The sequence below is a fragment of the Eurosta solidaginis genome, chromosome 5 (genome assembly GCF_040869045.1).
Source record: "Eurosta solidaginis isolate ZX-2024a chromosome 5, ASM4086904v1, whole genome shotgun sequence".
Taxonomy (NCBI): Eukaryota; Metazoa; Arthropoda; class Insecta; order Diptera; family Tephritidae; genus Eurosta; species Eurosta solidaginis.
In genome coordinates this window covers 155,080,542-155,095,457 of record NC_090323.1, presented here as the reverse complement: position 1 = coordinate 155,095,457, position 14,916 = coordinate 155,080,542, and the positions used below count along the sequence as shown (strand labels likewise).

General features: G+C 38.0%; 1 protein-coding gene across 1 annotated transcript; it reads right to left on the bottom strand.

Moving 5' to 3' along the window:
• Positions 1 to 268: 268 nt before the first annotated feature.
• LOC137252626 (lipase member H) lies at positions 269 to 12,143 on the bottom strand. Its single transcript, XM_067788626.1, has 2 exons — positions 11,707 to 12,143; positions 269 to 1,472 (listed from the first exon to the last, which is right to left on the bottom strand). The coding sequence occupies exons 1-2, from the start codon at positions 11,885 to 11,887 to the stop codon at positions 535 to 537; spliced, it is 1,119 nt and encodes a 372-aa protein (XP_067644727.1). The 5' UTR covers positions 11,888 to 12,143; the 3' UTR covers positions 269 to 534.
• Between the last annotated feature and the right edge of the window lie 2,773 nt (positions 12,144 to 14,916).

Genomic DNA, 14,916 nt, shown 5'->3' with positions numbered 1-14,916 from the left:
AACTCGTGCGGCGACTATCAAAGAAAGATAACGGAGAATGGTTACATGGAAGTGAAGATATCATTTAGGTGCTCATTGGTGCAAATTAGTTATCCAGATACTACGAGGAAGACCTATACCTAAACTGCCACCACGCACCAGATAATTAAAAATTTGGAGACTTATTTTGAGTTTGTATGGTATATTAAATAAGAGGGCGGAGTTTTAATTTTGTTATTCAGTTTCATCGTCGAACAAACATCAGGGCACACTATGCCCACAACAAATCGGAAAGTTTAACATTACCTAAGCTACCCGCATTTGACATCCATGTTGTTGTTGATTTTGTTGTTGTAGCGATTAAGACACTCCCCGAAGGTTTTTGAACACTTACTACCGCTGCAGTTGGTAATCGGGTTATACCCATTTGCCATCATTTAAATAAAAATTGTGAAAGTATACAAACTTAGTTTTATTTTATTCTTAAAAATATAACATCCTGCTATTCACTTAAGCCGTGCTCGCACTGATCCAACTCCAACTCAATTCTTGCACTTAATTCGCCTTTGCTGCATACGCCAAATTTCGCTGATACCTCAAACCATGTTCCATAAACGTGAATGGTGGATTTGGTTGTGTTAGGCAAAAGTAGACGCCTCCAGCTTTATCGGGATACTTCAACCCTAACGCGACTGCATCTTTAAAATCACATTGCCTCTTACGGAAATGTGACCAACTATCACACTTCACGGCAGGTATCATCACACTCTCGATGAGCGCTTCCATGTACAAAACAAACGAATACATATGACTGCAAATCTTTGTACCACAACCAGGTTGTAATTTACGACGCGGAAAGAAACCAATACCATTCGGATAAATATCGATGGTGCCGCGACGTTCACGCACACCAAACACATCACCTTCACCATGTATCACTACAACACGTGAACTCGAATTGCGGTGGACATAAATGTCCGCAGGCTGACACATCAACGCTGGATCAATAGCAATTAATTGACCGGTAAGCTTTGCAGTTTGTCTGGCATAAATTTGTGCGGCCAAAGCAGCTATATTAGCACCCACTGAATGACCTGCCACGGTGATATCTGCCGGTGCGACACCATGCTGTATGATCACGTTAAGTATTTTCGCTACGAAATGACCCTGCACTGCAACGTGATGCCGTACTGTATAATATAGCTGAAGTACATCGCGTGCAAAATCGACGATGATGATATTGAGATCACGACGTGTCTCCTGCAATAATTTAAGGTGCGCTTGTACGCTGAAATAACTGTCGGGTGTGTAGTAGGCGTTCACATAGACCAGCGTTTTACGTTTGGGATTGATATCAAAATCCGTAATTTCAGAGATCGCTTTTATGGGCAGTTCAATGCTACGGTTATTGACCGTCATTACGTGTATGGCGGCATCGCAAGGATTTATGCCATTGTGTAGCAGCATAACAGCCTCATCCACTGGAGCATCACCTGCACGTAGGGAGACAAGAGAGATGACAAATAAACAAAATAAAAACAATGTATATAACTCGGGTGGGTATTTAACCAAGCCAATTTTTATTAGAAAAACGGGAAATTCCACCTTTTCCGAGCTTTGTTGCGGTGAATCGGAACTCGCCATCGTGCTCCGGCCTTAACCTCAAAAAAAAAGCCGTGAGTACCAAGTACTCCAGAAGTTGTGTGAGCGTACTGGTGTGCGTCTAGAAAGCCAATGTTTTCATGTTAACTAGAGCTCGACCAGCGGTTGAAGTTAAACTTCAACAGAGGTAACTTTACCCGAAGATTTCGAACTTTTTGGGCAGCGCTGGATCCTCGCCTCCTTATCGACGACAACGGATACCCAATTAGTGTAGTCGAGTTATCGGTTTTTTATCGTCGAGCCATCAGCATTTTATTGGTTTCTTAACAGATTGTTATCGAAGGGCTAAACATGTGTCATCCAGTGTATATTGAAGTTTTATCGGTATTTGTTTCATAAGAAACCAATGAATAATCGATAACAAATCGATAGCATATTGGTAAAACTAAGCAAAGAAATCGATAACGAACCGACATCTTTTTTATACAAAATCGATAACTTCTAATTGAAACATTTTTGATAATAAATAGCTAACTTTCTAAGAACATAAGTAATTGGTGGCCGTTAAGAACATGATATTTTTTGGTAAAAAAATTATAACAATTGGCTTTTGTGTAAAAAATCATCAACTTTTTATAACAAAGCGATAATTTTTCGATAGCAAGCTGGTGACGTCAGGTAACAAATCAATAACTTTTCGATGACAAAGCAATAACCTTTTGATTAAATGTCGATAACATTTCTGTAGACAATCGATAGCTTGTTTATAATAAATCGATATAGGGTTGTTAAAAAATCTATATACCTGTTTAATAACATATACAAAAAAAAATCAATCACGTGTTTGATAACAAATCGGTTGCAAATCTATAACATGCTGATAAAAAATTAATAACACTCCGATATTAAAAAGAAAACTTTCGAATTGTTGATAGTGAATTGATAAAGTTTCGATAACAACCTGTTAACTCGTCGATAAAAATTCTTGAAATCTGTCAATAATAAATTAATTAACAATTGTTTTTGTTTTTATCGGCCTATTGATAAATCATTCAAGGTTCGAATCGAGCTCAAGGCCAGAACAATAATTTTTTTTTCCAATGATAATTATTGTTATTTTTTAATTTTTCTAACCTTGAATGATTTATCAATAGGCCGATAAAAACAAAAACAATTGTTAATAAACCATGAGCACTTGGGAATGTCAAACAAAGTAATTGACAATAAACAAAAATCCAGCATTATCAGTGATTTGCACCAGATGGCGCAACACTGAATAAATATAGTTGGTAAAAAGGAATAGAGTAGCAAATTTGCCAGTCAAACAAACCACCGCTGTATAGCTAAATGGTTAGCGCAGCATGCCTAAAGCGTACTGATGATGAAGGCTTAGCACCCTTCGAAATGGATCTATCTGCGCAGCTATGGCAGGTTGTCTGAAAAATTTTCTACTTACTATTCCAAAAACAAAATACAATTTTTCAAATTTAGAAAAATTAAAAAATAACAATAATTATCATTGGAAAAAAATTATTGTTCTGGCCTTGAGTTCGATTCGAACCTTGAATAAATTAATTAAAAAATCGATAACTTTTCGATAACACATCGGAAAAAATCGAAAACTTTTCTATAACACACCGATAACAAACTGATAACACTCCGATAAAAAATCGATAACTTTTGATGGCAAACCAATAACTCTTTAATAACATTTCGATAACATTTGGATAAATGATAGATCGCTTTTTGATAATAAAACGCTAGCTTTTTGATAATAAATCGGTAGCTTTTCGATAACCACCTGATAGCTCGTCAATAAACAGTTCCCCCTTACCTTGATCTAAAGATGTTTACAAAAATTAATAAAAAACAAGTAAGGAAAGTTAAGTTCGGGTGTAACCGAACATTACATACTCAGTTGAGAGCTATGGTGACAACATAAGGGAAAATAACCATGTAGGAAAATGAACCGAGGGTAACCCTGGAATGTGTTTGTATGACATGTGTATCAAATGAAAGGTATTAAAGAGTATTTTATGAGGGAGTGGGCCATAGTTCTATAGGTGAACGCCATTTAGGGATATCGCCATAAAAGTGGATCAGTGTTGACTCTAGAATTTGTTTGTACGATATGGGTATCAAATGAAAGGTGTTAATGAGTATTTTAAAAGGGAGTGGGCCTTAGTTCTATAGGTGGACGCCTTTTCGAGATATCGCCATAAAGGTGGACCAGGGATGACTCTAGAATGCGTTTGTACAATATGGGTATCAAATGAAAGGTGTTAATGCGTATTTCAAAAGGGAGTGATCCTTAGTTCAATAGTTGGACGCCGTTTCGTGATATCGCTACAAAGGTGGACCAGGGGTGACCCTAGAATTTGTTTGTACGATATGGGTATCAAATGAAAGGTGTTAATGCGTATTTCAAAAGGGAGTGATCCTTAGTTCCATAGTTGGACGCGGTTTCGTGATATCGCCATAAAGGTGGACCAGGGGTGACTCTAGAATGCGTTTGTACAATATGGGTATCAAACGAAAGGTGTTAATGAGTATTTTAAAAGAGAGTGGGCCTTAGTTCTATAGGTGGACGCCTTTTCGAGATATCGCCATAAAGGTGGACCAGGGGTGACTCTAGAATATGTTTGTACGATATGGGTATCAAATTAAAGGTATTAATGAGGGTTTTAAAAGTGAGTGGTGGTAGTTGTATAGGTGGCCGCCTTTTCGAGATATCGGCATAAAGGTGGACCAGGGTTGACTCTAGAATTTGTTTGTACGATGTGGGTGTCAATTGAAAGGTGTTAATGCGTATTTTAAAAGGGAGTGATCCTTAGTTCCATAGTTGGACGCCGTTTCGTGATATCGCCACAAAGGTGGACCAGGGGTGACCCTAGAATTTGTTTGTACGATGTGGGTATCAAATGAAAGGGGTTAATGAGCATTTTAAAATCGAGTGGCCCTTGGTTCTATAGGTGGGCGCCTTTTCGAGATAACGCCATAAAGGTGGACCAGGGGTGACTCTAGAATGCGTTTGTACAATATGGGTATCAAACGAAAGGTGTTAATGAGTATTTTAAAAGGGCGTGGGCCTTAGTTCTTTTCGAGATATCGCCATAAAGGTGGACCAGGGATGACTCCAGACTTTGTTTGTACGAAATGGGTATCAAATGAAAGGTGTTAATGAGTCTTTTTAAAATGGAGTGGGTCTTAGTTCTATAGGTGGTCGTCTTTTCGAGATATCGCCATAAAGGTGGAACAGGGGTGACTCTAGAATATGTTTGTACGATATTTATTTATTTATTTATTAGTTAAAGTCGACGACAAACTATGGTCGACTGCATAATATAAAAGATATATAAATATACAACTCAAAAGATAAAATTTAAGATATATCGAGCTTTCAACAATGTTATATTACAAACAAAGAAATATTAATGAACATTACTATTTAATTTCAGAATATAATAATAATAAGAAATATGAGCAGAAATAAGATCTTATGCCGAAATCTTATACTGGCGGAATGCATCAGATTCCGCTCAGCATGATTTCAGAATACAGTGGATTCCAATCTCCCTGTTGGAATGCAACAAGATTCCAATCAGCATGTCATGGGAATCCGGCAGTGCTAAGAGTAGTGTAATGAGGATACGCCATCACAAGGCATAAAAAAGTAACATGACCTGTGTTGTTGGAATGCACCGGATTCCAATCAGCTCGATGCCTGACCCATAAGATTATACTGCCGGAATGCATACGATTCCGGTCAGTGACTCATGAAAAAGCATGTTTTTTACGTTGTTGGAATGCACCAGATTCCAATCAACACAGTACTGTCTTGTTCCTTCTTAATGATACATGTTGATAAATGTTCCTCCATCCTTAAGCGAGATAGTTCCTGTTTTTTATCGAAGGAATAAAATGCCGGCAAATTAAATTAGCTTGTATCTCTTAAATTAGATAGGCAAGTATTGCATTACGTATAGTGGCAAAAGTACATTCAAGACTGATGCAGCTATACAAGTCATTGTAGTGCGCGCACCAGATAAGAAGAGGATTATTTTTAGCAAAGTTTCGTCGACAAAGTGGTAAATAGAAAGGAACGTAGTGTCTGGATACTCTAGGGGGAACCGCAAAAAACAAGCGGCTGAGGAGGTCCGCGGAATCAATTTCTCCAATAATGAGCTTATGGATGAACAATACCCCCAGTAATATTCTCCGATTTTCCAGAGTGGGTAAGTTAATAAGAAGAAGTCTACTTCTGTATGGAGGAAGGTGGAGACTTGAGTCCCAATTAAGGCCGCGCAATGCAAATATCAAAAATTGCTTTTGAACTGACTCAAGACGCTTTATATGCTTTTGAGAAACAGGGGACCAAACGCATGAGCAATACTCGAGTATTGGACGAACCAGCGATGTGTAAAGAACCTTAGTGAGGTACGGATCATCGAACTCTTTAGCCCATCTTTTAACAAATCCAAGTAAACCCAACGCTTTGTTGGCCATAGATGAAATATGCATGTTAAAATTCAATTTCGGATCAAAAAGGACACCTAGATCATTTGCAATAGATATACGCTCCAAAGGCGTACCATCTATTACATAAGATTTCAATGCTGGCTTCACTCGGTGAAATGTCATATGCTTACATTTAGAGCAAATTAAAGCTAGTAAATTTGTTGTGCACCAACATTGGAACGAGTCCAAGTCGGCCTGAAGAAGATCCAAGGAACTCAAATCGGTAGCACAGTAAGTGTAGCAAAGTTTTACATCATCCGCATACATTATAGTATGTGAATATAATATTGTCTGTGGCAAGTCATTAATGAAAAGGGCAAAGAGCAAAGGGCCTAGATGACTTCCCTCGGGTACGCCGGAGGAAACTCCGAACGATTCCGACAGATTGCACTTGAACAGGACTTTTTGGGTCCGGTTAGAAAGATAGCTTTTCAGCCACATTAATAGGTGAAACGGAAAGCCCAGTAAATCAAGCTTATGAATAAGCAACTCGTGGTTGACGGTATCAAATGCTTTGCTGAAGTCCGTGTAGATGACATCCGTTTGCTTGTTCGCTAAAAATCCTTCCATAACTATAGAGGTGAATACAAGCAAATTTGTAGTGGTAGACCTTTGACGAATAAAACCGTGTTGACATGGAGATAAAAGACTAGAACACTGATATTGCAGTTGATTGGTGACAATCTGTTCAAAGACTTTAGGAATGACTGAAAGTTTAGCAATACCCCTGTAGTTTTCAACTTTTGACCTACTACCTTTTTTATGCAGGGGTATAATAAAAGACTGTTTCCAAAGTGCCGGGAATGACGCAGATCCCAGAGATAGCTCAAATAATTTTAAAATAGGCTCATACATGTTTTCGGCGCAGTACCTAAGCACGCAACTAGGAACACCGTCCGGTCCCGGAGAAAAGGTGGGCTTCAAAGATTGAAGACTCTGAAGAACAATATTACCATCAATAGCAGGATTCCTAATGTAATTCGAGCTATCTAAGCGATAGGGATATTGACCAGAATGAAAACCACTGGATGAATACGTGGACTTAAAGAACTCACAAAATAGTTCAGGCACGTCGTCATCAGTGCAAGCTTTTTTACCTCCAAAGGTTAATGAGGAAGGATACCCAGAAGTTTTCCGCTTTGAATTTACGAAACTGTAAAACTTTTTGGGATTTCTAAAAAATTGGGCTTTACAACAACTCAAGTAATTTTTATAACAAAGCTGATTAAGACGGTGAAATTTAGAACGAGCTATTAGATATTTATAGAGGTCTGCAGATGCTCCAGATTTCTTGAACCTCTTATAAAGCCTAGATTTGATGTTATTAAGTCTGATAAGTTGCCTTGAAAACCAAGGGGGCTTATTCGAACATAGGGTATAGCGAGTAGGAATGCAGGTATCAAAGAAGCTATCAAGCGTACTGTAAAATATAGAGATAGCCGAATCGACATCAGTGCAAGCATAGAGATCCGACCAATCATGAGAAGCCAACAGGTCATTGAGCATAATGAAATTCGCTTTGTAGAAGCATCTAGATCGGGGACGAGACTGTACTTGAATCCTACGGGGTAGGCTGATATCAAGTGATATCTCTAGCGTAGGGTGAAGAGGGTCTTCTGGAAGGGATAAAGGTGGTATTTGCGTAAGGGCAGTACCCACCGAGCCATCCACAAATACTAAATCCAGCATTTTATTTCCACTATTTGGAACATTGTTAATCTGTAAAAGAGATGAGTCTAACAAGCAATTGAGAAACTCATGTTGAGCAGTGGGAGTTAAAAAGTTTGAATCACTTATATTAACCCAACTAACTGTTGGCAAGTTAAAGTCACCAACAACAACAAGTCGATCGTTATCTCCCAACTGCGAATGCAAATCACAGATGGCCGAGCTATGACTAGCATAAACATCCATATCCGAACGAGGTGGTATATACGAACAGCAAACAATTACGCTATAGCTACCGAATGAAAGCCTAACTGCTATGAATTCGATATGAGAGATATTGTCCAGCGAAATCAACTCAGACGATAGGTTAGATTCAACAGCAATAAGGACACCTCCCGCTCTAGAGATGCGATCACGCCGATAAACAGCATATTTATTTGAAAAAACCTCAGAATTGTAATTATCAGGCTTTAGCCAGGTCTCCGTAAAAGCTACAACTTGTGCAGAAAAGTTGAAAGAATTAAGGAAGAATGGAACAAGTTTTGATCGTAAACCACGAACATTTTGATAATTAATGAGAAGACGGGACAGATCAGCAATTACCTTTGTGTTGTTATTACTGTGTTCGTCATACCGTTTTTTGGCTGTAATAAAACAGGTTCGGCCCTCGCCTTTCTCGTGAACAAGTGAACCACAGTATGCTTGGGCCAAAAAGAGGAATCAAGTACCTTATCGAAATATTCATCTGAAAGGGATATTTTAAATGAGGAGATGTCTCTCTCATATTTAAAGTTAAATTTATACACATTGATGTTACTAGTGGGTGCAACACCAAGTTTAGAGCAAACGTAATGAGCAATGTCAATTTCGGTAAGCGAGGCGTGTAATCGGGACACAAATACAGCCCTACGAGGTGGCACGGCAGTCACCTGCGAAGGAGTAGCGGATAGCGCACCAGAGAGCTGGGAAGTTGCGGCCGTTATAGCGTTGGTTATCGAGCCCGTACTATTTTTTTCAGGTATACTTGTATCGCTAGCAACAACCCCAGTATCGGTAACTGTTATTGTTGGAGCTAAAGATACCGGTGGAGGTGTAGGTTGAATTGGGGAGTCCAGCGAAATCAACATTGGTGACGTAGAACAAACAGCCGCAAAAGTACCACTATTAGTTCGTGCATCGTTTAATTTGCCATAGATCGTCTCACTGGAAGTCTCGACACAACCTTGTGTAGATTCTTGTGGAGATTCCTGAGCTGCATTTTTCATAACGTCTTTGGTTAGCCTGTTCGTATTAGTCAACGCGGTTGAAGGGACATTCGTAGGAGGACAGCTTTGCCCCTGACTCGAAGACAAGTTGGAGTCATTGTTGGGCATACATTTCTTTCGTTTTGGGGATTCAGATATCACTTTCAATTTTTTAAAGTGAGCCTCCATCGTTTTGAATCTTTCGTTAAGGTCACGAAACCCAATAAAAATGTTGTTGAACTCTTTCTGAGTTTGCCTCATAAAAGCTCGCATGTCATTTTCTACGGAACGACAATCATGACATGTCCAGTTCAGTCCAATTTTGCTGGATATTAGGTCAACCACCCGACCACCTATGTGAGAGAAACCGGCACAGATAACATGAGCCATATTATCACAGAGCCAACAACAAACATAAGTATCACCACGGGAAATTTTCTTTTGATTGGTGCACTTCTTGACACAGCAATCCAACATAATTGCAAAGTTAAACTAACCCAAAAGAAAAATAGGCAAAAGAAACTATAAGTATAAGATAAATTGAACAGCTGTTCAAAAATTATGGGCAAGAGTTATTTTGGAGCACTGGATGCAAATCGCAAGACAGCGTATAGCTAGCAGCGAACACAACACAAAGCAAAAAGGGCACACAATGACTTGCTAATAGCAGCTACCAACAAAAAGGTATGCAGTTATCACAAATTTTCGTGAAAATCTATGGTATATGAACACACATATGGGTATCAAATGAAAGGTGTTAATGAGTATTTTAAAAGGGCGCGGGGCCTAGTTCTATAAGTGGACGTCTTTTCGAGATATCGTCATAAAGGTGGACCAGGGGTGACTCTATAATGTCTTTGTACGATATGGGCATCAAATTAAAGGTATTAATGAGGCTTTTAAAAGCGAGTGGTTGTAGTTGTATATGTGAATGCGTTTTCCAGATATCGACCAAAAGGTGAACCAGGGTGACCCAGAACATCATCTGTTGGATACCGCTAATTTATTTATATATATAATACCACGAACAGTATTCCTGCCGAAATTTCAAGGGTTTTTGTATTTCGCCCTGCAGACCTTTTTCATTTTATTCTACTTAATATGGTAGGTTTCACTCCCATTTTACAAAGTTTTTTTCCAAAGTTATATTTTGCGTCAATAAAGCAATCCAATTACCATATTTCATCTCTTTTTTCGTATTTGGTATAGAATTATGGCGTTTTTTTCATTTTTCGTAATTTTCGATATCGAAAAAGTGGGCGTGGTCATAGTCGGATTTCGTTCATTTTTTATACCAAGATAAAGTGCGTTCAGATAAGTACGTGAACTAAGTTCAGTAAAGATATCTATGTCGATTTTTGCTCTAGTTATCGTGTTAACGGCCATGCGGAAGGACAGACGGACGACTTTATATAAAAACTGGGCGTGGCTTCAACCGATTTCGCCCATTTTCACAGAAAACAGTTACCGTCACAGAATCTATGCCCCTACCAAATTTAAGAAGGATTGGTAAATGTTTGTTCGACTTATGGCATTAAAAGTATCCTAGACAAATTATACAAAAAGGGCGGAGCCACGCCCATTTTGAAATTTTCTTTTATTTTTGCATTTTGTTGCACCATATCATTACTGGAGTTGAATGTTGACATAATTTACTTATATACTCTAAAGATATAAAATTTTTTGTTAAAATTTGACTTTAAAAAAAATTTTTTTAAAAGTGGGCGTTCTCGTTCTCCGATTTTGCTAATTTTTATTAAGCATATATATAGTAATAGGAGTAACGTTCCTGCCAAATTTGATCATGATATCTTCAACGACTGCCAAATTACAGCTTGCAAAATTTTAAATTACCTTCTTTTAAAAGTGGGCGGTGCTTCGCCCATTGTCCAAAATTTTACTCATTTTCTATTCTGCGTCATAAGTTCAACTCACCTACCAAGTTTCGTCGCTTTATCCGTTTTTGGTAATGAATTATCGCACTTTTTCGGTTTTTCGAAATTTTCGATATCGAAAAAGTGGGCATGGTTATAATCCGATATTGTTCATTTTAAATAGCGATCTGAGATGAGTGCTCAGGAACCTACATACAAAATTTCATCAAGATACCTCTAAATTTACTCAAGTTATCGTGTTAACGGTCGGACGGACGGACGGACGGACGGACATGGCTCAATCAAATTTTTTTTCGATCCTGATGATTTTGATATATGGAAGTCTATATCTATCTCGATTCCTTTATACCTGTACAACCAACCGTGAGCTATGCTCAACTGAGTATAATTAATGATGACTGAGAATTTATTTTAAGGTTAGGGACACATAGGTACCCCCTAGGATATTTCCGATTGCGTACTCGGATTCAGCGCATCAACAGTTTGCTCTTAGACCCCTTATACTGTTCTTAGAAGCTTAAATACAAAAATAAGGTATAAAATACAATTAGTAAAAGAAGGCCACGTCTTCATTTTTACTTTAACATTTTTGTTAAATACAATTAGTTAAAAAATATATTAAGTAGGGTCCGATTTCGAAGTACCAAAAGCAATAACTTTATTTTCGAGAACAACATCGATAATAAGAGAAATACTCTTTTTAATTTTCGCCCGATCTCTTCAAATAAAGTTTTTTGATGCAAGACTCGAAAAAATTTGATTTGGTTGTATTTGGAAATGGTTAAATATTTCATACTCACAAAATGCTTTCCAGCCTAGTGGCAAAGTTTCCTGCAATATATCCAAATTTCGTTTTTGTATAGCCTCAATACTTTGATGTGTTAATTCATCGCCTGATTTCGCAGTGGCGTTTGCGCAAATTAAATATAAACAAAAACTTTGTAGCCAGAGGCAAAATAAAAGGAAGCGTTGTTGTTGCATTCTATCAACTTCAAAAGGAAAGTAAAATTGTTCTCAAAACTCTAAAGCCGTCTTAGAACTTTAAACGTCTTCCGTCTTGTATTCTCTGTCTTAACTCTGTAGCACGTGTGTTCTACTTTGCTGTAGCTTTGGCGGTTGAAAGCTTTTATGCAACACATTTTCATTTTGTTTTATTGTTATTATCACTTGCTTTTATCGTCTTGTAAGCGTTGTTATCGTCTTCGCATTGGCACAGATTTTGTTTGAGTAGCACGTTTTTGTTGCTGTCAACGGAAATAATAAAATCAACTAAGTTATTAGATTACAATGGTTTTTGAAGTAAGCAGATATGAAATATTATAACAGTTACGCGCTATCAGGTTTTCTTTAGGTCTATAGGTTTATTTCTTGCAATCGGCTCACAACGATGCCATCGGCACGTTTCTTTACAATTTAACATACAAATAAGAGCTGAAAAATATTTGTTATACTCAGCGCCAATGATCGAAGGGCGGATGCGCTAGACTGAGTCATATCACATTTGTAAAAATATTGCAAAAAATATTGTTAGTTTTATTTTTTTTTTAATTAGGTGATTGGAAAATGGACATACATGCGAAGACCAAAACTCAGTTGGTGCATTCATCGCGAAAGCGTCACTTTCAGAAGAGACGCACTAAAGCGAGCGCAACTCAATCGTGGATCGGACTTTTTTAACATTTTCGAAAGTTTTCTCAAGGATCAAAATTTTTTTTATAAGTTGTAGGCTGGTTTTGTCGAAGGCTTGCGTGTAAGTTGGTATGAAATAAGTAAGGTGTGAATCGGTTAGCAAACGTACGATGGAGTAAGGTGATGTTGAAGTCTTGTGCGGGTGGTGTGTGAAGAGCCGTTGACTGGTAAGTTGTTAATGATGGATTGTTGATGGTCAGCTCGAGAATGGTGGATGGATCTATGGTTTATCGGTGCCAAAGTTCTTTTTGGATGTAGGATTATGATGAATGGTGGTGGAACGGAAAGAGATTCACTGATACCAAAAATATAGGAGGGTAGGTAAACGAATAATAAACTTACTATAACAATTCGCGATATACCACCGAGGATGTTAAGGCCGTGCTTCTCTTCCAATTGCTGCCTTTAATTTTTTTCTACAAATTGGCGGACCTATCTACAGCAGCGAGCACGAAAGCAGCAGTTGCAGTTTCTATCAAAGTTCGTCAAAAAATTTTGGATTTTTTATTTTCAATTATTTAAGAAAAAACTTTAATGAGTTTTGTAACAGATACTACTCATTATTTTGAGTTTTCTGAACTTTTTTTGAGTATGCAGTGTTGTAGCCCAATCAATTTTAGTCCATCAAAGTGAAAGCTATAATTCTTTGCAAAATCGCTTCAATTTTTTTTTTCGATTGATGTTTTATATGCTCCTCATACAAATATCTCGAAAAAAAGTAATCGAAAATAATTTTTTTCCAAAACTCTATGAGATTGGTGTGCATAGTTTTAGTTACAAAACCCTTAGAAGTTTTTCTTAAAATATCGAAAAGAATTAAAGAAGAATTTAACTGACGAAATTTGATAAAAACTGTCACTTCTACTTTCGTGTTCGCTGCTGTACAAGTTTTATACCAACTCCGAATGGCATTTGTAAGGTAGATGAAATTTCATGGCAGAAATACGTTCGACCTTCGGTTAGTTAGGCCAAAAAAAACCGACTTTATACCAATGTGGTCCCCGGTGAATGAGAAGCCGTTCTCAAATACCAGATGGATCAGTGAAAGTAACACCCATTGGGCGCAGCAGCACTTTGGTAGATGGGGTGCAATATAAACATTTCGAATGGCCACATATTAAGTGAATGCAACGCCAAATTTTAATTGGTTACAAAGTCACGATATTAACATTATGACCATCCTGCTTTTATAAAATGGTCATAAACTCAAACCTTTTTTTATCAAGTGGCCATAAGGTCAATTATTTTGTTTCGCACCTCCACGCATTAAAATATTATCAACTGTTAAATGACCGGACCTTTCCGGCAATTGGTAATGGAAGTTCTTTTAAGGGGGTCATAGCATCACAGGATGTTTCAGCATCTTTAATAAATTCAGGGTTCGACCCAAAATTAAATATCACTGTGCTTCTACGAGCTAATCAAAAAAGGCTCTCAATACACATATTTGTAAGAGTTTAAGGACTAGCCAGGGGTATGCTCAACGAAATCGTCAGTAAAACTATCCTTTCGTCATTCAAGCAGTAAGGAAAAGAGGGCTAGGTGGAACGATCACGGAGCAGGCTTTGAAGGAAGCGCCCTTTTTAGCTAGTTCATCAGCTTTATCATTCCTATCTATTCTCATATCCCATGTGTCCCAATATAGATGTATGATACATCCTAACATACTTTTTTATGCTGTGCTCTGCGAGATTATTACCTTAATTGCTGATTGGATGTCAATATAAAAGTTGACACAACTGCAGTTTAAGCTATTTTCTTCCAGTGTTTCTACTGCTTTTTTTCAGCTACTACTGCCGCCTGGAAACCGCTACAGGGATCTGGCGCTTGTGAATCTGTTTGTTACCGGATCAGCACAGTATAACGCAGGGTAAGGCAGGAGGTAGGGATATTAATGTGATTGGATTTCTGGAATATCGAAACCATCAATTCAAGAACCGAAGTAGATGTTGAAAATGTTAGATTTTCACTATTCCCTCTACACTTTTTGTTACTCTTACGTTTATGTAAGACCAAAGGCAATTCGGTAGACACTCCATTGCATAGGGTGGTAATAAGCGTAGAGAAAGCCCTTCAATATAAGGAATATGCTCTAGGAGTCTTCCTAGGCATTGACGGGGCTTTCAATAATGTCTCTAAATGGGCGATTATGGATAGTCTTAATCACATTAAAGTACATCCAGCCTTAACCAGATGGATCGGCTGCATGTTAAATTGCAGAAAGATTGCATCACGATGGGGATTGTACGAGGCCACGAAATCAGTGGACAGGGGAACGCCGCAGGAAGCAGGGGCGGATACAGGTCTCCTGATGAGGGGGG

Excerpts from the sequence above, each read along its gene's own strand:
- LOC137252626 (XM_067788626.1), bottom strand. The coding sequence starts at position 11,887 with ATGCAACAACAACGCTTCCTTTTATTTTGCCTCTGGCTACAAAGTTTT. Across the intron at positions 1,473-11,706 it reads ACTAGGCTGGAAAGCATTTT|GTGATGCTCCAGTGGATGAG; the intron begins GTGAGTATGAAA and ends CCCTACGTGCAG.